The sequence below is a fragment of the Cucurbita moschata genome, unplaced genomic scaffold, assembly GCF_002738365.1.
Source record: "Cucurbita moschata cultivar Rifu unplaced genomic scaffold, Cmos_1.0 Cmo_Scf00018, whole genome shotgun sequence".
NCBI lineage: Eukaryota > Viridiplantae > Streptophyta > Magnoliopsida > Cucurbitales > Cucurbitaceae > Cucurbita > Cucurbita moschata.
In genome coordinates, this window is record NW_019268534.1 from 1562014 (window position 1) to 1588817 (window position 26804).

Genomic DNA, 26804 nt, shown 5'->3' on the forward strand with positions numbered 1-26804 from the left:
TTGATTTTATTTATTTATTTCTTTCTTTCTTTAATTTGAGCATCGGCATAAATACAGTTCCCGCAGATCATCTTTCAACGTATCCGAATTCAGTTACCCATTTATTCTACGAGCATTTACGGAGCTTCGATTCTAAAGCCTGCTTGATTCTACAGGCTTGGCAGATTAAAGAACTATATACTCTTCCACCGCCAATCAATATAATTCTGATTTCTTCTGTTGCAAGCCTATAATCAACACTTTTTTTTTGACTTTCTGAATTGGACAGAGCTTTCGATATATTAATATGAACATCTAGCGCTTCCTGCAAATGGGTTTTCACGATTTTTGATTTAAATCGAAAACCCATTGCCGGAGCAGTGCTAATGATGGAATCGAAGTGATCGCTCTCTGCCATTCGTCTCTCATGGGGAGTTTTCTTGGTGGGTTTTTGTTGCCGCTGCTGCTTCTAACTGGTAAGCGTTCGTCTATTTTCATGTTGTAACTTCTTGTGAGTTCCTGTTCTTATGAGATATTTGCACCATTTGCATTGGAACTGGTCGAGGGCTTGCTGTGTTTTTTGCTCAGTTTGATATCTGCCGGTACATTTTTAGGATCTAAACTGTTCTTGATGTAATGATTGGTCGTTGTTCTAGCTATGTTTTTAGCATTCTTAGTTTGAGGGATTAGAACATTTAGTTTTGTTTATCAAGTTTAAAGACATAATGGTATTAGTTACTGTTAGTTAAGGAACAAAGGCGGGTTTGCAGCCTTTTAAATAGGTGTCGTTGTAAGAGGTGTTAATCAGTTTTATCCAAAAGCTTTTCTCCCAAGAACAGAGTTCATTAAAGTTAGTTTTAATGAGGTGTGGGGATAGGAGTTGTCCTTTCCCAAGAAAACTACCCTGTTGAGTATTTTAGTGAGAAACTGAGTGATGCTAGGCAAAAAATGGAGCACATACGAACAAGAGTTGTTATGGGCATCGATGTTAGCACAGAGATTATCGAAGACTTTGCCACTAGATACGGTTGTAAAAAGGGTGAATGACGGAATATGTACCTAGGATTACCTTTAAAGGAAACCACAAATCATTCTCCTTTAGAAGACCATTATTGAAAAAATAAAAAGAAGGTTATCGATGCGGTCATCATATTATACTTCCAAAGGTGGAAGGCTCACCCTAATACGAGTCACATTGTTCAATCTCCCCACTTACTACACGTCTCTATTTGAAATGCCACAAAAATTGGTTACGGATATAGAAAGATTATTGGAAACTATTAGTGGAAAGATGACCCACATCTTATCTGATGGAATATCATAAGCCTCCCACTAGACGAGGGAGGACTTGGTCTATTTTCAATAAAGGAGAAGAATAAAGCTCTTCTCGCCGTATTGATATAGAGATATCTTCACGAAGAAAATGTCTTGTGGAGAAAAATTATAAAGACTAAATATACTCCTACATCACATACAAATCAACCCCTCCATCTTGTGCAAAGGGGCCATAAAAGTAGATAAAAAAACACCAAAACCTTATCTCCAACCGAATTTGCCATAGGGTGGTGAGGAGGATTCTGGATTGATCCTTGGAGTGAAAACACCAAGCTAACCTTGTGATATCCACTTTTGTATAGACTCTCTCATAGTAAAACAACTACGATCAAGGAAACATGGAATGATATCAACAATTTATGGGACGTGATGATGGGTAGGAACCTAAAAGATAATGAAGCTTTGGAATAGGTCGAATTAAGCCTTGATCTTGCCCTAGTTGTATTGTCTAAAGAAAAAACTCATTGACTTGGCTCCCTAGTGATTATGGGATCTTTTCTACAAAATCTTTGATGGTGGACATAGGAAAAGAAGTAGAAGTAATAAACCCCACGCTAGAAAAGACAGTATGGAAAGGAAAACACCATAAAAAGGTGAAAATTTTCCTTTGGAAAATAGCGTATAAAGCCATTATCGCGAGTGAAAATCTACAAAAAAAAAAAAAAAAAAAAAAAGAATGCCATTTGTAACTCTATTTCCAAGTTGGTTCCTATTGTGCAAGAAAAACAATGAATCACAAAACCACTCATTTATGTAAGTCATATACGCTCAAAATTTCTAGACAAGAATTCTCAATATCTTCGGATGACATCTCACTTTCCTAAGGGAGGTAAATGATTTATTGGACATGACCTTAACGTACCATCTTTTCAAGAATGCAAAAGTCATGTTATGGAAAAACCTTATCATTGATTTCTTTTGGAATCTATGGAAAGAAAGAAATTAAAGAGTATTCATGTAAAAGACATAGAATTATACGAAATTCATTGACAATGCTGTTCGCTATGCTATATCTCGGTGTAAATTGTCTAATATTTTTGCTTCATATAATCATACCTCTCTCATTATAAATTGGGGATCTGTAAATTGTCTGATCTTTACGCTCAATTTGAACAAAAATGCTGTCTTATATGTAGGAATCTGAACATGTAACAAACTAGGTCATGCGTTTTCTACCATCCTGACATCAATACCTTCTGGTTGACCTTTTTCATAAGGCATCTTGCTTTGACATTGTGTTTCGTTTGTCTTAGGTTGTGCATTCTTTTACTTTATGTAGAAGTTTTGGAATTGGCTTGAGGTGGTCAGGTCTCTTCTGCAGTTTTTCTGTTAGTATGATTCGTTTTCAAACCCGGACAGGAAACAAACTTTGTATCATAAAACCAAGTTCATTTGGAAGAGGGGGTTGGATATGCCTGAACTCTTACTAACCAGGAACTTCAGAAAGCTTCCTTTTTAACGACAAGAATTCCAACCGAAAGAGATGAAACTAGAACATAAAACTAAAGTCTACTGCACATCTTGAACGAGACCATTATAGGCATTCTACTAAAGAAGTGAAAAATTCAGCATAAGCCATCCCAAGCTTCAAGTAGATACCACAACTCTCTTAAGCATACACCAACGTAGCATGAAAAATTTATCCAACTTTTATTTGTGAAAAAAGCAACGGATCAATGGATGATTAAAGGGCTATCTGGCAATTTTTTTTCTTTTTTTTGAAAATAAGTTCCTTTTTGTAATTATTATTTTATTGTTAAGATATGTGACCATTCATTAAGTAAGAATGGAATTATGAAAAGAGTAGTTATATAGACGCCGAAGAGTAATTACAATCGACATATATAGACATCAAGGAGTAATTAAAAGATGTGCATTCACACACAACCATTATGCCATTAGAAGGTCACGGAAACATGAGACCAAATTCCACTTTTAAGCTCTTCCTTCGAAATAATAGAAAAGTACGATGTTAGTGTTTGAACTTAGAATTCTTGAAATGTTTAGGTTAGAGTTATTTTATTTTATAGCTTCCTTACATCTCAACTAATACACTTTGTTTGTTTGACCTCCGGAACTATTAATTAACTCTTTTTATTTTCTCATTTTCTTGCAGCGGCTTTAATCAATTGGAGTCTGATCTCTCTTACTGATTTATTGTTGTTTCTTTTCATTCAATTTAATGCAGATAAAATAGGTAATGCTCTCTCAATATTAGAGTTGATAATATCGATTGTTAGCTTTAGTTATTGTTCGTTTATGCCTAGTTAATTCTTATTTCACTGTTTCGTTTGCTTATTTCACTGTTTCTTAGAAGCGGAACAAATTTCATTAATGAATGGTATTGTACATGAAGCATAACTGTAAGAGAGCTAATGGTGAATCATTATGAACTTAAAACTCTTTAGCTTCAAGGGATTTTCTTTTTGCTCCTCAAAGATGTAACGGCCGAAATAATTTAACTCATTGTGAAAATGTCTTAAATAAGGATATCATAAAATTTTTAGAGTTGGTCCATGACCAGTTTTTTCACCTCGCTCATCTCCTTTTGGAAGGAAGGGAAACTCTAGTGGCAGGCTTGTCATTTTGCTATTCGTCGGGGAGCATGGCTTGAGAGGAATGGTAGGATTTTTTAGAGGGGTTAAGAGGTCTTTGGAGGAGGTTTGAGAGGGAGTTTTTTTGTATGCCCTTGTATATTCTTTCATTTTTTTCTCAATGAAAACATGGTTTCTTACAAATTTTTTAAATATAATTATTTATTTCTTTGTTAATACATGTGCATCTTTATTGTAGGGTTTATTTTTGGTCGGCGGTTTTTGGTATTATGGCCAATTATAATATTTTCTTCGCTTGTTATTCTTGCTCAAGTTACCTTTCTTGTTATATGGTCTCTTGAGGGATATAAGTGGAGCATAGCTAATGCATGGTGGGCTAAGCTGATTGGTTTCATGACGTAAGAGCTGACCGAAAGCATTTTCCTTTTTTCTTTTCGTTCACTTTTTGCTTCTACTTACTGAAAATTAATTCCTTTGGATCATTTGCAGAATTCAGTCATGGAAATCGCCTTCTGTTATTTATTTCTTGGTCGTACAACTGTTATCAATTTTTGTTGCCGCTGCTGATATTTTCTGGTACAGAATTGGTTTTGTTCAAAGGAGAGATTCATGCTGGGTTCATCTCTTTTCTTTTGTCGATCATCTAGGTTTGTAGATCGTTAGCGCCATTTTATTATTTGAATACTAGCTTCTTTTTTTTTTCTTTCGTAAGAATTTACTCCAACTCCATAAGCATGCTGCATTGTAGAACTTGATGCACATTCACCAAAGTATTTCTGGAAGTAAATCCTTTAAGTCAGCAGTTGGAGTATGTTAGGGTTAAATTGTTTGCCAGAGGGGGGAGAAAAATTTGTTGTGCATTTACAGGCTTCAAGTAATGAATTTTGATGTATTTCACAATCAAGATATAATGTTTTTCTCTATAAGCACTTCAGCTCAAATGTCCAATAGAGGGAATCATGAATTTTATGAAATAATTTAGTTGATTAAATCAACTTTAATTCAGATAACTTGGGCCTTTCATGGTGTTTTATCCTTTTTGTTGGGGGGAAAGGAGGATCAGAGTGTACAAACCAGTATTTGTCCATTTTCTAGGATGATATATCATGCATATATGACTAATTATCAATCAACCTCTTCTGCATTTGGAGCACTTCGCAATCCGTACCTGTTTATCGATCCCTCTTTTGCAATTAAATTGTGTCTTAAGATTTCTTTACAAAATGAAATACAAGGATTTAATTTCTGTTGGAAATGGCAGGTTCTCATCTAAGGGTTGCTTCCTGTTTGCTACTTCCTGCCATTCAGATTATTGTGGGAATTAGCCATCCTTCATGGGTTTCGCTTCCATTTTTCATTGGCAGCTGTGTAGGTCTGGTGGATTGGTCTTTAACAAGCAACTTTTTAGGACTTTTCAGGTTGTTCCTCTGAGATTCTTGATGTTTCCTGGCCACAAACTTTGGTGGACGCATACTCTGTTGTAGTTTGAAGTTTTTATCAGTTGCATCTTTTTTATGATCCGACTTTACATGTTATTTGAAGGTGGTGGAGGCCTCTTCAACTATATGCAGGTTTCATTATTTTTCTTGTTTATGTGTATCAACTTCCGGTGGAGTACCCTAGTATGTTGAAATGGGTAGCTGGATTCATTGGTCTGTTTAAAGTATCGTCAACCCCCGAATGGCCTGGGATCTGTTCCTATATTTCTCTTATACTTTTCTATATCATGGTATGTAACTTGTTTGTCTATTTCTTAATTTTTATTTTTTCTTTAACATGGGCTTTGCATATTGATGGCAAGATGTGAAGCTGGAAGTATCTGTTTCAACGTTTACAGTTTAAACTCCTTATGACTCACCCTAGAAACTCTTTTGAATTGAGAATAGTTTGTTTGCTTTATGGTTGTATATTGCTGTCCCTCATCCTCTGCTTGACTGATTAGTTGTATTATAATGCTTCTTATGCAGCTTTCTTGTGTCAAGTGCGATCTTGAGGAAATGGATTTCATAATGTCAATGAGGGAAAGCAACTTAGTGGAGCAACTTCTTCCCTCCAAGCATTCATTTTTCATTCGTGAATTGAGGTCTCAAACTTAAGTTGTTTATATCTGATTTACTCAATTTTTCTTTCACTTATTGATTTTTTTGCCCTTCTCCCCCTCGTTTATATCTCTGCTTACCACGGTTTTCAACAATATCTTATGAAGTTATCAAAGCTTATATTTACAGGGTGTATTTGTATTATGATACTTATTTTGCTTATATATACCTGTTGTTGAATGTTGCAGGTCTGGTGTGAAGCATACTAATGTTTTGTTGAGGAGAGAAGTTTTCCGAACATTTACTATTAACTTTTTCACGTATGGTTTCCCGGTATATATTTCTAATCATAATATTTTATGTGGACCATAGTAGACTTATGTTTGTTTCTTCTCATGGGTGTGTTAACTTTGTGGGCCGTGGAGAGTCATGGGTGTATTAATCTTTTATAGATATGATGTTGAATATAAATATGATATTATCTATGAAAGGAATGATGATTTGGTTCTATAGTTGTGCTAGCCATTTTGTTATGATGTTTCCAGTTTTCAATTTGTTTCTTGTGAGCTTGCCTGAGTTTGGGAGGTCGGGTATTAGTACCACGAGTCGATTTTATTTTTGTTTCTGTTTTTTTTGGTGTTAAATCTCAGAGGAATTAAAAAAACTCATGTTTTAGTGGCTGTAGAATATTCCTAAGGAACTGAGTTCCCTCGGAACAGAGTGACTAAAAGCAAATTGGTCGATGATCCTTATTTTAATTATCTCTGTCTTCTTGCTCTTTCTTTGGAGACGATCCTTATTTTAATTATCGTCGAGATATTTCTGCCAGTTTAAGCACAACTCAATTAGTTAAGACATTATATCATCGACCAAAAGATCAGATGTTTGAATCTCCACCACACATATGGTTGAACTTGAGAATTTTTTTTTTTTTTTTTGGATATTTCCTGGAACAATTTGTAATGGAGTCGATCAATTCTTGCACGATTGTCCTTCAAAAATAGGGATAATGTGTTGTGGCACAATTCTATCCAGGCTACACTTGTGGGGTGTTTGGCTCAAAATGAATCGTAGCCCTTCGTGCCGTTCCTAAGGATAGAGAGGCCGTTGTTACATTATTATCAGCCTTCTGTTTAGACTTGCCTCTCTAAAATTTTTTGTAAATATTTCACTTTTTATATTCCTTCCAGCCAATTCAATAATTTTTATCCTTAGCTGATGCCTTTTAGTTTCATGTATTCAATGAAATTGATCCGAAGAAAGAATGTTCCGGAAACTTTTTAGTGTGCATAGTTTTTTAAAATAGAGATTGGACATTTCATTAATGTTTACTTAGTCCAGTTCATGTCGTACTGTTCTGTTAATTCGATTTTAATGATTCCAAGTTATTTTCTTGTTTTGAGTTAACCCATGTTAAGATATATTGAAGCTTGCCGAGCTCATTGTGACAGGTCTCCTTGGTTGTTCTGTCCTTCTGGAGTTTCCATTTTGCAAGTCTATGTGCATTTGGGTTACTCGCTTATGTCGGGTTCATCGTATATGCGTTTCCTTCATTATTCCAATTGCATCGATTGAATGGGCTGCTGCTTGTGTTCATTCTCTTCTGGGCTATTAGCACATATATTTTCAATGTAGCATTCACATTTTTGAATCGGAAGATTGGAAAGGTATTATTGAATTTACAAAATATCGATTTTTTCATTACGACACAGACATCAATGGTAGTCTTTCTTGGTTATATCTGCAGGACATGGATGTTTGGGAGATGGTGGGTTTGTGGCATTATCCAATACCAGGATTCTTTCTGCTTGCACAATTTTGTCTTGGAATTTTGGTTGCCTTGGTCAATCTTGTAAACAACTCGGTTTTCCTTTGTGTGTCCGATGAGGATGAGCGTTCTTCAAATGACAACTGCAGTGCTAGAGGTAATTAGTAATTGATTGATTGTTGGGATTTGGCTGGTTTCTTTAATTCTTTTGTATGGAGCTTTTATTTTAAAGCTTTTAGGCTGATTGGTTAGTTAAGTTTTATGACCAATTGGCTGCCTTGTTAGGTTGCTAGGGAATTAGTCGTGTCTCTTTTACCACAAAATGGGTCTTTGCCGTTGAGACAATTTCCCCTTTCCTTGGTCCTGCCTACGAGTAGTATGACAATCTCAGGTCCGGGTCCATATCAAGTTGGAAACAAATGCAAAGGGCTTAGGCAAGCACTCGGGTCTGCTGATCTGCTTAAGAAAGAAAATCGAACTAAAATGCCTTCAAGCTCCCTTCGCCAAACAAAAAAAAAAGGCCGATAAAAAGACCTCCGAGTTTTTGGAAAGTGGTTCATTTAGGCCAAACAAAGAACATTCTTCTCCTTTGTCTTTTAGCTTTTTTGCACTCTCTTTAAATGAAAAGGACTCGACTTGGATTTTTGGATGACTGACTGCAGCAATTGGAAAGAAAACGACTCTGTCTGATTCAGCTGGTTCGCTTGATTTGTGCTAAAGAAACAAATTTTTTTCCTTGTTTGATTTTGGGAAGAGACAAATATGTCAGTTTCGGGGCGGGACGGGGGAATAATCCTAGACAAGCCATTGGTTCCACAAGACTTTTAAATCTCAGATATTTAATATCCATACCTATGTGACAATATTTGCGACCCAAGTAGGCCTTATATAGTTTTCCATTTTTTATTGGATAAGTTTGGTTATTTTCTTTGTCAGATAGTTGGCTAATTGACTATGCAGAAGCTTCTTGTGAATAGGTGCTGTATATAAATACAATTTTTTGGTAAATATAAACTTTTAAACATTCTTGGAGGAGTGTGATTCTTGGTTACATAGTTCATTTGTCCTGTATTCTTTATCACCTTAGAAATATTGATTATCTTACTCTGAAGTTTATTCGTATTGTTTGATTCCTTGATAGCGGTAGAATCGGGTCCTTTACACTATTTAATTTTCAGAGGCAGGAGAGACCAAGGTTTTAATTGTGGCAACTATTGCATGGGGTTTGCGCAAAAGCTCTCGAGCGATCGTGCTAACTTTGATATTCCTGGTTGCAATGAAGCCCGGTTTCATCCATGCTGTGTATGGTATGTTTTTATATGCTAATTAATAAGTACAGTGGAAACTTACGTTATTTTTGGTTGATTCTTATGACATGAAAGCTACAAGTTATGATCTTAAGTTCCTCGATTTTCTTATTGATTCTATCTTTCAATGTTTTCAGTGGTATTCTTCCTCCTATACCTTTTGAGCCACGAAGTTAGCAGAAAGATGCGCCAGTCTTTGATTCTTCTAAATGAGATTCATTTTGCATTGTTATATCTTCTTCAGATCAACTTGATCTCGAATGTGTTAGATCGGGAAGGTTCTTTGTGTAGGGAAATTCTGTTGCAACTAGGTAATGTGTGCTTTCGTTCGAGGATATTATGTTATGATTTTAAAAATGGATGTTCTTTTAGGAGGTTTGCTTATTTCATTTTATCATTTTATCACTGGTTCGGTGCAGGTCTCCTTGGACGTGATAGCATGTGGGAGTTCCTGGAAATAGCTATGCTTGCTGGCTTTTGTACAATTCATAACCATGGTTTTGAAATGCTATTTTCTTTTTCTGCCATTGTGCAGCACACACCTAGTCCCCCAGTTGGATTTAGCATTTTACGAGCTGGCCTTAATAAATCAGTTCTACTCTCAGTTTATACGGGCACGACGAATAATTATTGCCATGATAATCCTTCACATGGTATTACTATCAAAACTCGTCATTGATTATATTGCTCTCCTATTTGAGCCCTGATACATTCGAGAAACATTTACAAACTTGATTGTTGGTTTGAGCTTTTTTGGTTGAATCAAATTGATGCTTGATCATCTAGCCATGACAGCTTTATTCTTTTGATGATTATGGATATGCACAAAGGTCAAGATCCAAAAACTTTGATCTAGTGTTAGGTTCTTTATCAATTTGGATGCAACTTTTATATGTATTAGCAATCGTTTCGTTTATAGGAGCTACAGATTTATTCGGTTTATATGTTTTATCGTTTGAATCAACACTTTTGGTGGTTCGTTAGCTCCGTATCCATTTGCCACTGCATCATTCATATCGCTCATTTATTTTGTTTCTCTGCAGAGAGAAAGATTGCATCATTCCTGAGTTCCATTGGAGAGAAGTTCCTATCGATGTACAGATCATGTGGAACCTATATTGCATTTCTGACTATTCTTCTCACGGTTTTCTTTGTCAAACCAAATTATATATCCTTTGGTTACTTATTCCTTCTTCTTGTTTGGATGATTGGAAGGCAACTGGTTGAAAGAGCAAAGAGGCGACTATGGTTCCCATTGAAAGCCTATGCAATTATAGTGTTTATCTTCATATATTGCTTAAGCAGCTTCCCCAGCTTTAGGATATGGTTATCCAGATCAATTGATCTTTATTTCTTTTTGGGATACAACTCAGAGGCTTCATCTTTGCAAAATTGTTGGCAGTCTTTGGCTGTGTTGATTGTGATGCAGCTTTACAGCTATGAGAGACGACAGAGCAGATATAATAGCTCTGATGAACCCGAGCCTTTAGAATACGGGCGACTCGGGTTTGTAAAACGCTTCCTTAGTTGGCACAGTGACAAGATTCTGTTTGCTTCTCTTTTCTATGCATCGATATCACCGATCAGTGCATTTGGATTGTTATATCTTCTCGGCCTCGGTGTATGTTCCACTTTACCCAAGATTTCTCATATCCCATCAAAGCTGTTTCTGGCATATACAGGAGTTATCATGACAGCTGAATACCTTTTCCAGATGTGGGGTAAGCAAGCTGGTATGTTTCCTGGACAAAAACATTCAAATTTGTCTTATTTTCTGGGTTTTAGAGTTTTTGAGCCTGGATTTTGGGGTCTGGAATTAGGCTTAAGGGGAAAAGTACTGATAATTGCTGCATGCACCCTCCAATATAATGTCTTTCGCTGGTTGGAGCGGGTGCCGGGTTCTGTTCTAAATAAAGGGAAATGGGATGACCCTTGTCCATTATTTGTCTCAGATGAAGATGATTTCGACATATCGATCTCTCATGAGAAAAATAACCCATCATTAGATGCTGGAAGGTTGTTTGTACAACAGGAAGGTTCGGATCATATTTTAAGGCCTTCCTTCGTCTCGAGTCAGTCTCAAGTGCCTCATTCTGCATCGAGTAAACGAGACAACTCCGAATGTAGCAGCACTAATAAATATTCGTTCGGATTTACTTGGGGAAGCACCAAAGAATGTCACAAGTGGGACAAAATGCGAATTATATACTGGAGAAAGGAAAGATTTGAAATGCAGAAGATTATTTTCAAGATATATATGAAATTTTGGATGGAGAATTTGTTCCATCTCTTTGGTCTTGAGATAACCATGATCTCCTTGCTTCTTGCTAGTTTTGCTGTATTAAATTCTGTCTCCCTGTTCTACGTCGGATTGTTGGCTGCCTGCATTCTTTTGGATCGGGGCATTATACGTAAACTATGGCCTATATTTGTGTTCTTGTTTGCTTCCATTCTTATCCTTGAATATATTGCCTTCTGGATGAACATGTGGAATTCAGATTGGAATATGCCAAGCAAGGCTGGTGTTCATTGTCATGACTGCTGGCGAATCTCGAATCTGTACTTCCAGTTTTGTTTGAACTGTTGGCTTGGTAAAAATCTTAAAACTCTTGATACTTCGTAGTTTCGCTTCTTATTTTGGCGTGTTAATGTCTGTGTTACCTGATATGCAGGACTGACTGTCGACGATTCAAGGATGCTTTTCAGTTATTTTGTGGTATTCATGCTTTCGTCTCTCAAACTCCGTGCTGATCATTTATCCGGTTTCTCGCTATCCTCTACGTATCGTAAAATGGTGTCTCACCGTAAAAATACATTCGTTTGGAGGGATCTATCTTTTGAAACAAAAAGCATGTGGACCATCCTTGATTACCTGAGGCTCTATTGCTATTGTCATTTGTTGGATCTTGTCCTGGCTTTGATTTTGATTACTGGAACTCTTGAATATGATGTACTACATCTTGGTTATCTTGCCTTTGCACTGGTTTTCTTTAGATTAAGACTTGAAATTCTGAAGAAGAAGAACAAAGTATTCAAGTTCTTGCGTGCATACAACTTCGCTCTTATTATTCTTTCTCTAGCTTACCAATCTCCACTTGTAGGAGAAGTTAGTGCTGGAAAGTGTGAAACCATGCATTACATATTTGAAATGATTGGATTTTACAAGTATGATTATGGATTTCGAATTACTGCAAGATCTGCTCTTGTTGAAATTATTATCTTCATGTTGGTCTCTCTTCAATCATACATGTTCTCCTTGCAAGAGTTTGAATACGTATGCCGGTACCTTGAAGCCGAGCAAATCGGTGCGATTGTCCACGAGCAGGAAAAGAAAGCAGCTTGGAAAACTGAACAGTTACAGCATATCCGTGATTCGGAGGAAAGCAAACGGAAACGCAACCTGCAAGTCGAGAAAATGAAATCAGAGATGCTGAATTTTCAAATTCAGCTTCATAACATGAACTCATCTTTTGATGGCAATAATGCTTCTTCGCCAATTCCAGGAAATGAATTCCTTAGAAAACAAAGTACTTCTAGGATGGATGATGATGCTATGACCTCTGATATAGAAGGAACACTACTTGGGAAGGTAGAACAGATGATTAGAACAGATTCTTCTCCCTTTCCTGAATTGCAGGAATCTCTTGCTAATCTAAGAACAGAGTCAAGAATGCACTCAATGGAATTTTCAGTTCCAGAAATTTGTGAGATTGATTCTCAAATTTCAGATATATCTTTGGATTTGGATCGAAAAAGGAAACACAGAAGCTCAGCAAAAGGAAACCCCTTAATGTCTGCTGTACAGTTTATAGGTGATGGTGTTTCCCAAGTACAATCTATTGGAAATCAAGCTGTTAGCAATCTTGCAAGCTTCTTAAATGTCACACAAGACGATGACATGATTGAACAGGGCAATACCGAGGATCGGGTTTACGATCAGATTGAGAGCCAGGAAACTAGGTACACACATTTCGAGCGTTCTTCCTCGCTGCAGTCTGATAAGAGTTCTGATCCTGCAACTATGCAGTTGGGAAGGATTTTTCGTCACGTATGGTCCCAAATGCGGTCCAACAACGACGTCGTTTGCTATTGCTGCTTTATCCTCGTCTTTTTATGGAACTTTAGTTTACTTTCCATGGTTTACCTTGCAGCTCTCTTTGTCTACGCCCTGTGTGTAAACACCGGTCCGGGTTATATGTTTTGGGTCATCATGCTTATTTACACAGAATTGTACATACTGCTACAGTATCTGTACCAGATAATCATCCAGCATTGTGGGTTGACTATTAATTCGGATTTACTACAAGAACTTGGATTTCCTACACATAGAATTACTTCATCCTTTGTTATCAGTTCATTGCCTCTGTTCCTGGTCTACTTGTTTACTCTATTGCAAAGCTCTATAACTGCTAAAGATGGTGAGTGGACATATTCTAATGCCTTCAACAAAAATGCTCTCCCCAGAAAACACAGTCTTGGACATTATGGTTTGACTGAAAAGGCATATGAACTCCTACACTTGGGGGAAAAAATGATGATGTTTGTACTCAGGAGTTTGTGCAAGTACTGGAAGTCACTGACTAAAGGAGCAGAATCTCCACCTTACTTTATCCAGGTTTCTATAGATGTCCAAGTATGGCCAGAATACGGGATTCAGCCCGAGAGGATCGAGTCGGGAATAAATCAGATGCTTCAAATTATCCATGATGGGAGGTGTAAGGAGCAGAACCCTCGACCATGTCCGTTTTCTAGTAGAGTTCATGTCCAGAGCATTGAAAGAAGTAAAGAAAATGCAAAGATGGCCTTGGTTGTTCTAGAGGTAGTATATTCTTCTCCTTCAACTGATACTTGTGCAGAATGGTACGACTCTCTTACTCCTGCAGCTGATGTAACGAACGAGATTCGGCTTGCACAACACAAAGGACTTGTTGAAAATACTGGATTCCCATATCAAATCCTCTCCGTGATCGGCGGAGGAAAAAGGGAAATCGATCTATATGCGTATGTCTTTGGTGCAGATTTGATAGTGTTCTTCTTTGTCGCGATTTTCTACCAATCTGTCATCAAAAACAATACTGAGTTTCTTGATGTATATCAACTAGAGGATCAGTTCCCAAAAGAGTTTGTGTTCATCTTGATGGTAAGTTGTCTATCTATTACATATCATCAAATTTAAGGTTCGTGTTCATCTGCTACTCTTAGCTAAATATACTCTGTGCCTCAGATAATATTCTTCTTGATCGTGCTGGATCGATGTATTTACCTCTGCTCATTCGCCATCGGTAAAGTGATCTTTTACCTTTTCAATCTCGTTCTCTTTACTTACGCGGTAACGAAGTATGCATGGCAAATGGAGCCTTCCAATCAGCACGCAGGAGAGTTGGCACTCCGTGCTATATTTCTTGCGAAGGCAGTTTCTTTAGCACTGCAAGCGATACAAATTCGATACGGTCTCCCACACAAAAGCACCTTGTATCGACAATTTTTGACAAGTGAAGTTTCAAGAATCAACTATTTAGGGTACAGGCTTTACCGGGCTCTTCCCTTCTTATATGAATTACGATGTGTGCTGGACTGGTCGTGCACGACAACGTCTCTGACCATGTACGACTGGCTAAAGGTGATTATTTCATTGTTCTAACCATTTGGATGTAGGCTCAACATAGTTTTGTGTGCTCTAAAATGTTGAGTTAATATACCATATGAATTTCTTGTCTCAGCTGGAGGACATAAATGCAAGCTTGTACCTTGTCAAATGTGATGCAGTATTGAATAGATCTCAGCACAAACAAGGAGCTAAGCAAACTGTTATGACCAAATGTTGCAATGGAATATGCTTGTTCTTCATATTAATCTGTGTTATCTGGGCCCCAATGCTGGTAATGGTTTCATTTTTAGCTTTGTTTCTTCCCGATTTATCAAATTTCTTAAGGAAACGCTTGAATTTCTAGTCAAAACTTCCTGGTCCCAAATTGTGGCCCATTTACGCCTATCGTGCGGGTCAAAACTTACCCAACAAGGAATTTTGCTATCTTAAGACCGTTATAGTTACGGCCGCCATTCACTAGGACTTTGGTCGCCGGCTTCTTTCCTACTTCCAATTTATTCAATTCTATTGGTTCAAATCGGACGGGACAATTTTGATTTAGCTCAAAGTTGAAACTTTTTTTTTTTTTTTTTTTTTTTTTTTTTTTTTTTTTTGTTGCAGATGTATAGTAGTGGGAACCCAACAAATGTTGCAAACCCAATCAAGGATGCCAGTTGCCAAGTGGATATCAAGACATCTTCAGGAAGATTGACACTCTACCAGACTACTCTTTGTGAAAAGATCAAATGGGAGAAGTTGAATGCTAATATGGTTCTTGACCCTGGAGGCTATCTTAGTCCATATAATAGGGATGATATTCAGTTAATTTGTTGTCAAGCTGATGCTAGTGTCCTGTGGCTTGTCCCTGGTGTGGTTCAGTCCAGATTCATTCATTCCCTTGACTGGAACCAAGATATAAGCATTGCTTTCACTTGGCTACTCACCAGAGACAGACCAAAAGGGAAGGAAGTTGTAAGATATGACCGACTCGTTCATCCTCGAGATCTTCCTAATCAATCTGATATCCAGAAAGTTCTCAATGGCTCGATGAATAGCTTTCAGATAAAAAATGTTTACGAGAGATACTTTCGTGTCACAGGCTCTGGTGATGTTAGACCTCTGGAACAAGAGGTACTCCTTACACCCTTTAGCTGATACTTTGTCGTTAAGATTGGTTAAAGTATTGATATAATTAAAATTTTAACGTAACTCGTTAACTTAAACTTTTGGATTCATGGGTGATGATATCATAGTTTTATTTCCACTGTCTTCATTGGCATATTGTTTAGCTTGATATTTTTAAAAATAATTGAGGTATTTTTGTGCCATCTGAGTATCACTAATCTAATAAAACTATTTTTCAAAAAAATATCCAATCAGGTATCCATTGTTATAGGGAAAGGAAAATTAATTACAGGATCTAACTGAAACTATTTCACAAGACAACTTTTGGGGGATGCATCGTACGCGTACAAAACTTGGTGGCTACTTTATAATGCTTAGGGGTTAGATTGTGCGCCTAAAAAAATTAGGGACTAATGACAGGACCGAATTTGTGACAGCTCAAGTCTACCACTAGCGGATATTGTCCGATTTAGCTTGGTACATATCGCCGTCAGCCTCAAAGTTTTAAAACGCGTCTACTAGGGAGAGGTTTCCACACTCTTATAAGAAATGTTTCGTTCCACTCTCCAACCGATGTGGGATCTCATAATCCACCCCCTTGGGGTCCAGTCTCCTTATTGGCACCTTGCTTGGTGTCTGGCTTTGATACCATTTGTAAACAGCCCAAACCCACCACTAGTAGATATTGTCTGTTTTAGCCTGTTACGTATCGCTGTCAACCTTACGATTTTAAAACGCGTCTACTAGGGAGAGGTTTCCACACTCTTATAAGAAATGTTTCATTCCCCTCTCTAACGAGATGAAAAACTAATTGCATGTTTGAAAACTCATGAACCAAATGACAGCAATGAAAATTCATGGTGCAGTTACCTGATTGAGATTTTCAGGATCTGGGGTCATTGTTCTTCATCTACTGAGGCGGTAGCAACTGATATCATTTCTATGTTTGTATGAATTTTTATTCAAACAACTGACCCGATGATCATTTACAGGACAATTTTGTCAGCGCTGATCTCATCTTGAACCGTGAAAATTACGATTGGTGGTCCTTCCACGACATCCAGCCAATAAATGTCAGCAAATGTGGACATTTCACTGGACCAGTAGCCATTGTAATCTCTGAGGAAATACCACCTCGTGAGTCTTATGAAAAATAATATGACAAAGATGATTAATAGAACAGAAGTTTCAAAATCATATTACTAAGCTTAACCTTTCTTGCAGAGGGCATTCTGGGGGACACTCTCAGCAAGTTCAGCATCTGGGGTCTTTACATAACCTTTGTTCTAGCAGTTGGCCGTTTTATAAGACTTCAATGCTCTGACTTGAGAATGAGAATTCCCTATGAGAATCTACCTTCTTGTGATAGGTAATGTAACAAAATTCACTTTTGCAATCTTTCTCTGCTTTTGATATTCGTTCGAACAACAAAAACATAAGTTTAGAGACATTACAATCCAGCCCTCAAAGAAAGTTCAAGTGCTTTTACTATATTTTATGAGGTCAACTACCTCTTCTAACATGAACTAATTGTGTGTTGAAACGTTATTATAGGTTGATTGCTATTTGTGAAGACATATATGCTGCTAGAGCTGAGGGAGAGCTTGGAGTTGAAGAGGTATTATACTGGACACTCGTGAAAATTTACAGGTCCCCTCACATGCTGCTTGAATACACAAAGATAGATTAGACTGCAAAGTTTAAACAAACATTTATCAGAATTAAGAAAACACAGAGCCTAGATACAAATACCTGCACGACTAACGCCAGTTTAGTGAAAGCCAACCTCGTTCGTGATTGGTGTGTTCTTGAGAAGATGGTATGGTTCCGTAGGATCTGTTGAATACTATGTGAAAATCAATTGTGGGTTATTCAAGAACATTCATATTTGTAGATGATCTGGTTGGGAGTGTACTGCAGAAGTTTTAGCTTCAATAGCAGAGGGAACAGGCTTTCTTACTAATTCTGCAAGTAAATCTGCCAAGAGGTTTGTTTGTTGACTTTACTCTAATTAAAAGAGCCAGTTTCTCAGTTGCTGCACTGTTCATTATTTTAGAATCTATTACTTTCATTAATGTTCAATCACATAGCAGTACAAAATTTTCTTTTGCATCATAATATCAGGAAGTTTCCAATCTATCAGCAAAGCTTTTAAGTGGAGCACTTGCAGAACCTCCTCTAAGAGCACTTTTAATTGATTTTTGTCGTAGTTTAACACAAAATTCATATGAATGATCTTCAAAGAAAAGGCCACAAACTGTTTTTTTCTTTGTTTTTTCTTTTGTTGATAGGATTCAAGCAATCATAATTTAAAAGAAAACTCAATTTCATTGCATTTAGTAAGTTTTTGGAGATTTTACATGACTTTTTGCTAAAATTGGTGCATGAACTAGAGAATCAAAGTAGATAGTACAAACAATCTTTATCTAAGTTCAGTTGAAATCAATAAAATTTAAGGTTTATACTGATACCACTCGCCATGTTGGGAATAAAAATGGATTATTTTGTCCAAAGTCGTAACTTATTAGTCGTATCAAACTCACTCAAAGTCCAAGAATATTCAGTGTTATCAAACAAGGCCATATTATACAATACACAACAATTGTCTTCGTAAGCTAACATGAAAATGGTACAATAGTAGCACCTGAAAGACAAGTCAAAATAGAACCATTCACATGGGTTAAGAACAGCAGCAGAATGCTGCAAGGAGCCCAAGTGATTTTCAGTCAGTATGGGCAAATTCATCCTTTGTTTTCTTAATTCTTTTAGCACTGCTGCTATCTAAGCCCTCTTTCAAGATACTTTCAGGAACAGTTTCTTCCATTAATCTTGGGATTGTAAAACTGAAGTCTGTAAGAGGTACATCCTTGTGTCGTGGATTTGCTCCTAGAAAGGCTTGCATCTCTGTAGGGGATCTCACTGTCTTCCCTGTGGGTGTAACATAGTAAGCATCAAATTTAGAGAAATTCTTTCTGACCACCAAATGTCTCGTGAAACCTTCTGGGGTCTTTGGGATGTTAGGTTTGTCAATGCCCCAAGTTCGAGTTGCATCGTACTCAATATCGGGAGGATCCTTGCAAGAAGTATCGGTTTTCCTATGGCATGTAAAGGGTTCTTCTATCAGCTTGCTTCTAATATCCTCGTACTCTTCTTGGGTACTTATCAACCTCCATTTAAAGCATTCCTCACATTGCGCAGCATACAAACCTACTGGCAGCCGTGTCGACTGTAAAGAGAAACCAATAGCACCTTAGCCTACACCAAAAGAGGCCTCCAATACTTAACATGGATTTCTTATTTATAGATGCAACAACAAATGAAGATCCCCCAATTTGTAAGAGTTCACTATTGATATTTGATCACTAAAACCTGAAACTTAGAAAATTCAACAGTGCTCACATAAAAGGACTCAGGTTTCGTGACCAATGCTCACATAAAAGCATTAAATCTCTAACTTCTACTTAACTTCAAGAAGTGGGAATACTGTCCACCATCAGAGAGTGGGCATCTCAAATATATGACTTCACATAACCCTTTGGCTTTGTTAGAATATAGTGAATCTTATGAAAAATTTGAGTTCATGGGAATTGGCAAGATTCACTATATTCTAAGTTCAAACAGAAAAGACCATATGCAAAGCGTACACTGAAAAACTAACTGAAAAAAATTGGGTGTCCTGGAACAGCCGACTCTGAATATCAAAATGACTCTCCTTACAGCCATTGCCAACAAACACTTTGACTCACTTCCTCGTTGATGAATTTCAGTAAGATTGTGTTTGAATTGCTGCTTATTGATCTAAAAGAGAACTAATTCTCACAAACTTAGAGATGGACCTATAGACTAAAACCAAGTTCTGCTAAACAGCCTGTTTCCATAGTTAAGCAAATCTCAAGTAATCATCTCCCCAATTAGGTCATAGATTCAAATCTCCTATTTTCGAGAAATTAATGGAGACTTCTGCAGAGTGACAGTTTTGCACCATTGGTTATAGTAAGAAACTACAATAGTACTTCAAATTTAGCAGCAGCCACATTCAATAATCTTTCCCTAGTAACAGTGAAACATTCTAAACAAAACTCCATGTTCCGTTGTATTCCTTAGACGAGGAAAATAAAGGCGTAACCAGCAGCTCCAAGCAGCATCGATTTTATTTCGCCCATTTTCTAGTTTCCTACTTCCAATTTGGATCTACAGAATCTAAGGGTTAAAATTTCCGAGAAGCCAAAGGACAGATAATTGAATCCGATCAGAAGGGAAATTATGAAGGATATACAGAACAAATCGGAGGAACAGGAAAGTTTTCCGCCGTACCTTCATCGGCGTTCTTGTAGGTCTGGCAGCGGCCATGTCACCCGACGATTCTCTCTCTGCCTCTGTGGCGTGATCTTCGATCTTCTCCAAGTGGAATTTTAGCACTCAGAAAAATTTCAGCAACAAATTGTTTTTGTTAATTAATTTTCCCGGGAAGAACCCAAATTCTTCGAATTTTGTGTATAATAAACAAAAAAGAAAATGACCTAATTATAAAATTCTAAAAAAAATTAACCCATTTAATAGATATAACATCTAATTTCTTTTTTTTTTTCTTTTTTTTTTTTTTTTTTTTTTTTTTTTTGCAAATTTTAAAAATTGGACCAAAATACATAAAAACACTTAAAAGGGTTTTTATTTAATTAAAAAAAATAACCGTTTATTTATGTACGAATAGATTTCATTACAGATAAATATTTAAAATAATATCTAGTAAGTGATGCATTGAATATTTAAAGTATTAATGAAAAATTAATAAAGATGATTAAAATAAATGTTTATGCGAAGTTTATTAATTAAAATAAAATATCTAAAAATCTGGAAAATAAAATTAAAGTTGAAAAAGTTAAAATATATTATTAAAAAAATTAGAGACTAAAATAGGTTTTAAAGTAAGGATAAACAAATCATTTTATCTTTGTATCAGTAGATTTGTGGACAAGTATAATCAATTAATTCAAATGTTAACTATTTATTAAATTCTATTAATATTCGAATTTCAAACATCAAAGTCGATATGTCCGAGTGTAAGGAGACAGTTCGCCTGCGCAGGTTCGAGCCCTGCTGTCGACGCTTTTATCCATTTTTTCATTTTTTTTTTTTTTTTCATTTTCAATCCAAATATAATACATTTCTAACTTAAATAGGAATGAAAGTGAAAATAGTTAATTAAATTGTTTAAATCAAGTTACCCACTCGGTTGAAGTTTTTTTTTTTTTCCCTTAATTTATTGTCAAAATTGGATGTAAAATTGCAGGAATGGATTAAAATGGGAAATTTTCTTAAAAATAAATTTATATTTTTCAAAATAAAAGATAACAAAATATTTTTTACCAATAGGAACATAGGCTGTGATCCATACGTCTAAATTTAGCTTAAATTAAAAATTCAATTATAATAAAGAAAAAGTAAAAATGAAATTGTAAAATGGGAATAGGATTTAGATAATAACCGACAAATTTAATCACAAGTAATCAACATTTGAACTGCAAAGATATTTAGCAGCGAACAAATATATTGAGAGCCAAGCTATTTAACATTTAAACTGCAATTTGTAGGAGTTACCCAAAAAGGGCACCCCTCCAAAAATAGGCGTATGCCGCTATGAGCGGCGAGCACACGGTATTCTTTAGTAAAAGGCGAAAGAATAGTTCGCTCTGTGCTCACCGCACGGCTCCGTACCCTTCTTTCAAGCTTGGACGCTCATTTTATAGGTGTTTGTCATTTGCGCAACTCAGCGACTTCCGATGTGGGACAATCGCTATTTTATCTCCACCAAGTTCCCTTCCACGGCTTATAAAAACAATAAACCAAGGCGATGTATTCCCATACAACTTTACAAATAATTTATTATTATTTTCTTTTTTCTTATTACACAACTCAATTATATTTCAATTATCATTATCACTTTTAATTAAAAAATTATCATAAAAAATTTACTTCTTAAATATTATCTATTTAGTCCTTAAATATCAAATAAAAATAATAATTATTTACCAATGTTAGGTTAAATTTTATGTTTTAATCTAAACCTTCAATTTTGTGGTTAAAATAGGTCTGTCAATTTTTTAAAGCATAAATCTATTATACACAAATTACAAAACTAAAAGTTTAGGCGGTTAATTTTAAGATTATGCTATTTAAATCTCGATATTTATAAAGTGTCAAAACTCCAATTTTCAAATTTACATTAAATAAATTCTTCAAGTTTGAAGGTTTTTTTCGACTTTCAAAATTATATCTAATAAGTCGATTAATTTTAATTTTTTCAATAGGTCAACAACCGTCTATTAGACACAATTTAAAATTTATAAATGAACAACGTTACTCGGAAAAAAAAACCGAAAGGAAACGAACATCGATACAAACACTACCCATTTCAAACCAATGCTCTCTTATATGTTAATGAGAGAATTTAACCCGAAAAACCATTTTTATTATTTGATGGACTGACTGTTTCTCGAAGATATTACTTCTAATTATGTCATTTAATGATATCGGCCTCTCTCACGTATGGTTAGAACTTCGTATGAGTTTGTATTCTATTGAGAGGTTCACTAGAATCCGCGTGTTATGAGATATGGGGCGTTCTAATCGAATGGTCATACTTCTCGACCTTATTATTGTAAGGTCAATGCACCAAGCAGCTGGTGTGGGGTGAACACCTCTCGAGGAATAAAAATTACGATATTATTAAAAAAAAAGTTTGAAAATAAATTAATTTAACTATTATTTTCATTTTTATAGAAAGAGCGAGAAATGCCACGTAAGCTTAAAATTAATTTAACTATTAAATCAGATTTTGATATTTTCTAAAAGCCAAAGATAAAAGGTACAATTTTGAAATCGAGAAAGAAAAATATATTTTACCAAAATGCCCCTCCCGACGACATTTCCAAAAGGAGCCCAATGGTTAAACTCAGCCCAAAGCCCGGCGGCCCAGTTAGAAACAGAACAATAGGAGGAGATTCATCAAAGCGCAGCCCTCGCCGTCGACGGTCACTCTCCCATTCTCAGGTGAATACTTTGCCCTTTGTTAGTTTTCTGTGTGAAAAGCATTCCAATGGCAGCTTATGAATGGATGTACAATATTGGTTCATCCTGTTCTTAGAGCTTCGATGCAAGTTCTAGTATTATCTCTCTAAAAAATTTCTTGTATGGTGTGTGAATTGTTATTTCTTTTTCTCTAATCGGTTGTGTGTGATTCTCTGAAGTTCAGAATGCAGAGATCGTTTAGTTTAGCCAGTCAGCTCGTGAAGAGGCGAGGTTTTTCGACGAATTCCGAGAAAATTGTGGCGTCTGTACTGTTCGAGAGGCTGCCTGTCGTGATTCCGAAGATTGACCCGGTGGTGTATGCATTTCAGGAGTTCAAGTAGGTTTTATTTCTTGTATTTCTTATTACGGTCTCTGTAAACTAAGAAATATTGGAAAATGAGGAAAAATGACGGAACAGGTGCTGTATCTTAACTTGATTTCCATCAGAATGGGGAATAATCTGGAATTGGAATTCGAACTACGTGGTTAATGTATTATAGCTATTATAAGGTCGCAACTTAAATCAAGCAACATCGGTATGGTGTACTCTCTGTGAAAACAGTTTGTCTGATATATCTGCTCGATTGTGATCAGGTTTAGGTGGCAACAACAATATCGGCGCCGATATCCTGATGAACTTTTAGATAAAGCTAATGCCAGGTATGTGATCTATTATTTCGTCTGGCTGTGTCAAGTATAGGATTTTGGATTATGAATTGTTTCAACTGTTCTTTCCTTTTGAACTCTTCTAATTCTTCTTAGGTTTCCATTCCATTGAAATAAGTTTTAACTGATTCTGATGCTCTATATTCCTGAATAGTGTTTTCATGTAAATGCTGCAATAAAATTAGGTCCGCTAACTGGTTCAACCTGATTTGTGAAACTGAAGTATTAACTCTAAGTACTTTTGGAACGGAGTCAAAAGCATCTAAAGAAAGTTACCAGTTATTGGTAATGTTAAACTTTATGACTTCATTGGAGCCTGCTATGTTGAAGCTTTTTGCTGGCAAATATTAGCGTTTCCTTTAGTAGTGAGTCGAGTTTCTTTGACAAGAGAAAAACATATGCCATAGCTTTTAGGTAGTCAAGTTATTGTACATTTGAATCATTTGCTTGGATTATTTAGGTGGAAAAAGACCACCATTGTGTTTTCCTTATCTTCCTGAGTTATCTTAGTTCATTTGGTTGTACACTGGATGACTGCGGTTACTGGAATCACCAATATATAACTATCGCTAGCGCAATTTTGTGTGCCCATAGCATAATATTTATTTTGACAAGGCAGCCTTAGCTCTTAGTGCCATCAATGTCATTTAGCTAATTTAATGGAGCTTATTGCGCAAAGACTGGATAAATTGCAAATATATGTTTTTTCTTTCTTTCGGCAATTGTATGACTTGAGCTGCTCTGGTAACAGGGGAAAAGGTGACTACCAAATTGATTATGTTCCAGCTCCACGGATTACTGAAGCTGACAAAACAAATGATAGGAAGTATGCAGTCTTTCTTCATAATTTTGTTTAGAATTGGTTGATTGAAGGTTTCCTTAGCGATGCGACCATCACTATTTAGGCAAAACAGATATGCAATCTATGAGCTCTTGTTCTTGTTCTTGTTCATGCTGAATTATCTTCATTGTTTTGACTTACGAGGCTATCCTCGTGTTTCTTCCTTTACTCTTCTAGATCATCAGTTTCCTCTTGCTTATGTTAGTTGACTACCATAAGTTGTGAGGTTATTCTTTTACAGTTGTGATTATGTAATGCTCTTGATTCATGTACAACACTTTTATATCCCAGTGTGGCTTCGGTGTCATGCATATCAAGAGCATCCTGCTACTTTTAGGCGCTTTCAACGCATTTACTTTAGTGTTCTTACAACTATAATACCACGGTTCTACTCGATTCATGATGATAAATGCAACTTGTTTTATTCCTGGGGAAACCTCTTTCATTTGATTCATAAGACAATTTTTGGATATCATGGTATATCCAATAAATGCTGAATTATCATCACTTGGTTACTATATCAGGCCATCGGCTTATTTCTTACTCTAGAATACAGCGTCTCTTTTTTTCCTCATTGTTGTTTTAGATAGCCTATCTGATCCAAGTCATTAATTTTCCAGATTCTAAGCTCGAAAGAGAGGTTTAAATTCTGCTTACTTGAATTGTCCCCTTTCCTTTTAGGTCACTGCAGAGAGCACTTGACAGAAGACTCTATCTTCTCCTCTATGGTGCCTCTATTGGGGCACCTGATAAGAAGCCTGTCTGGCACTTTCCAGAAAAAGCTTACGAGACCGAGGAGACATTACGTAAAGTGAGAATTGGCTGCCAACACTCTTCAGTTCTCTATTTCAACAATTCAACCCTTCTAACTTTCAAGTTCTGCAGTGTGCAGAGTCTGCCTTAGAGTCCGTACTTGGAGGTCTTTCTCATACATATTTTGTTGGCAATGCTCCAATGGCTCATATGGTTGTACCACCTACAGAAACTGCTCAAGTTCCATCTTTGAAGGTATGTCTTCTATTCAAACTTTTACATCATATAAGAGATTAAAGGCTTCAAGCTTTGACACTCAGAATCGATTACATACCATGTGGTCTCTGTACTTTAGATTATATACTATTTTAGTCCTTGTACTTTAGATTGTCCAAATTTAGGCTTTATATTTAAGATTTATTGATTGTCCAATTGTTCAAGAACTAAATTCGGACACTTAAAATACATGGACTAAAATAGAATAAAACTCAAAGTACTGAACCAAAATGATATTTACCTTCGGAGTCTAGGCTCGAACATAGTTTAGTACAATGAGGTCATTTACTCCTTTGGTTAATGGCAATCTCTCCTATTTGCCAGCGATTCTTTTTCAAGTCTCAAGTGATTGCAACCAATAAATTCAATATTGGGAAATGTGAAGATTTTGTATGGGTTACAAAGGATGAGTTGATGGAGTATTTTCCTGATCAAGCTGAATTTTTCAAGAAGATGATCATCAGTTGATGCTTGTAGATTGACCACATAAGCCCCACATAGACCGTTTTCAATCAACAAATTGATGGTCAGTGTGTAAGTGACTTAGAGGATTGAGTTATAAAATGCTAAATTAATGGTAAGGCCGGAGGCTTTGTTTGTTGCTCTGATGTAAAATGGCGAATGAGGATACCAATTTGGGATCAGCACTTTGGCAATTTCCTCTCAGCTGTTTCTTTGATTATTAGATAGCCTGGATTAATGGTTCGATCTCCTTGTGTTGATTTCGAACCGACAAGAGTAATCTTTCGTATCGTCTTGAAATTTTGAATATATCAACTTTTCATTACATTTTTTTTTGGTGGGATGTGGAACATTGAATTCTTCATTTCATTGAAAAGATTAAATTAGTATGAAAGGGTACTTATCCATGTGCTAAAGTAATTACAAAGAAGAAAAAAGCTTTTTTTTTTTTAATTTACTTAATTTTTGTTTTTTAAAAATTTATTTAATGTTCTTACTTCCACATTTTTTAATACATTGAACATGCTTCAATGGATATGTTGAAATTAAATGCTTAACAACTATTTTGCAAATTAGTCCTTGAAGTTAAAAAGTTTCAATTCTAGTCCCTAAACAAATAAGTTCTCTTTTTCCTTAAAACATGTATAGTGGAAGATATTAATTTATCAATTTTTAATTTAATTGTCTAATAATTTTTTTTTTCATGCAAGAAAATTTCTTATATTTTCACAATTAAAAAATAAAAATAAACTAAGCATAAGGTCTATTTGGACTTTTAAAATTGCAGGATCAAAATAGACTATAAATTTTAAGATCACGTTTACAATAAATTTAAATATTTTTATTTAATTAAAATTTTACGTCATCGATTAAATGTCATATATATTCAAATTTCTACTCTAAGGAAAAAAAGAAAATAAATGTCATATACAATAAATAATATCTCAATTTTATATAATTTTTTAATTTACATGTAAAAAGCGGCGGGGGCGGCTTAAAAAACATTGGGTAAACGGGCGGCTTAATTTAGTAACTATTTGCAA

At 35.8% G+C, this 26804-nt stretch overlaps 3 protein-coding genes, 1 long non-coding RNA gene and 1 other non-coding gene across 7 annotated transcripts; 2 read left to right on the forward strand and 3 right to left on the reverse strand.

Annotated features, from left to right (window-relative positions):
• The first annotated feature begins 58 nt into the window (after positions 1-58).
• On the forward strand, positions 59-17731 carry LOC111456038 (piezo-type mechanosensitive ion channel homolog). Its single transcript, XM_023097740.1, has 21 exons — positions 59-455; positions 3431-3511; positions 4108-4267; positions 4359-4516; positions 5131-5287; positions 5412-5598; positions 5837-5952; positions 6157-6241; positions 7360-7575; positions 7656-7833; positions 8855-8983; positions 9121-9294; positions 9403-9636; positions 10027-11574; positions 11656-14123; positions 14208-14603; positions 14704-14862; positions 15192-15701; positions 16688-16832; positions 16920-17064; positions 17250-17731. Exons 1-21 carry the CDS (start codon positions 407-409, stop codon positions 17383-17385), a joined length of 7431 nt encoding a protein of 2476 aa, XP_022953508.1. The 5' UTR covers positions 59-406; the 3' UTR covers positions 17386-17731.
• Positions 12297-17001, reverse strand: LOC111456048. The gene is made up of 3 exons (XR_002712684.1): positions 16909-17001; positions 16566-16814; positions 12297-12383 (listed from the first exon to the last, which is right to left on the reverse strand). It is a non-coding gene; the product is annotated as an uncharacterized LOC111456048 (long non-coding RNA).
• Positions 17732-18214: 483 nt separating the features above from the next.
• Positions 18215-20211, reverse strand: LOC111456046 (methyl-CpG-binding domain-containing protein 4-like). The gene is made up of 2 exons (XM_023097760.1): positions 20010-20211; positions 18215-18921 (listed from the first exon to the last, which is right to left on the reverse strand). Exons 1-2 carry the CDS (start codon positions 20043-20045, stop codon positions 18418-18420), a joined length of 540 nt encoding a protein of 179 aa, XP_022953528.1. The 5' UTR covers positions 20046-20211; the 3' UTR covers positions 18215-18417.
• Positions 20212-21287: 1076 nt separating this feature from the next.
• LOC111456661 lies at positions 21288-21404 on the reverse strand. The gene has a single exon (XR_002712808.1). It is a non-coding gene; the product is annotated as a U5 spliceosomal RNA (small nuclear RNA).
• Positions 21405-22641: 1237 nt separating this feature from the next.
• LOC111456531 (39S ribosomal protein L46, mitochondrial-like) lies at positions 22642-26051 on the forward strand. 3 transcript variants are annotated; one of them, XM_023098436.1, is made up of 7 exons: positions 22642-22745; positions 22943-23100; positions 23358-23423; positions 24181-24255; positions 24952-25081; positions 25156-25278; positions 25624-26051. In XM_023098436.1, exons 2-7 carry the CDS (start codon positions 22949-22951, stop codon positions 25765-25767), a joined length of 690 nt encoding a protein of 229 aa, XP_022954204.1. In that variant the 5' UTR covers positions 22642-22745; positions 22943-22948; the 3' UTR covers positions 25768-26051. The 3 variants fall into 3 exon arrangements, with proteins under 3 accessions (XP_022954204.1, XP_022954203.1, XP_022954202.1); XM_023098435.1 differs by having other exon boundaries at positions 22643-22745; positions 22948-23100; XM_023098434.1 differs by lacking the exon at positions 22642-22745 and adding an exon at positions 22752-22848 and having other exon boundaries at positions 22948-23100.
• Positions 26052-26804: the final 753 nt, after the last annotated feature.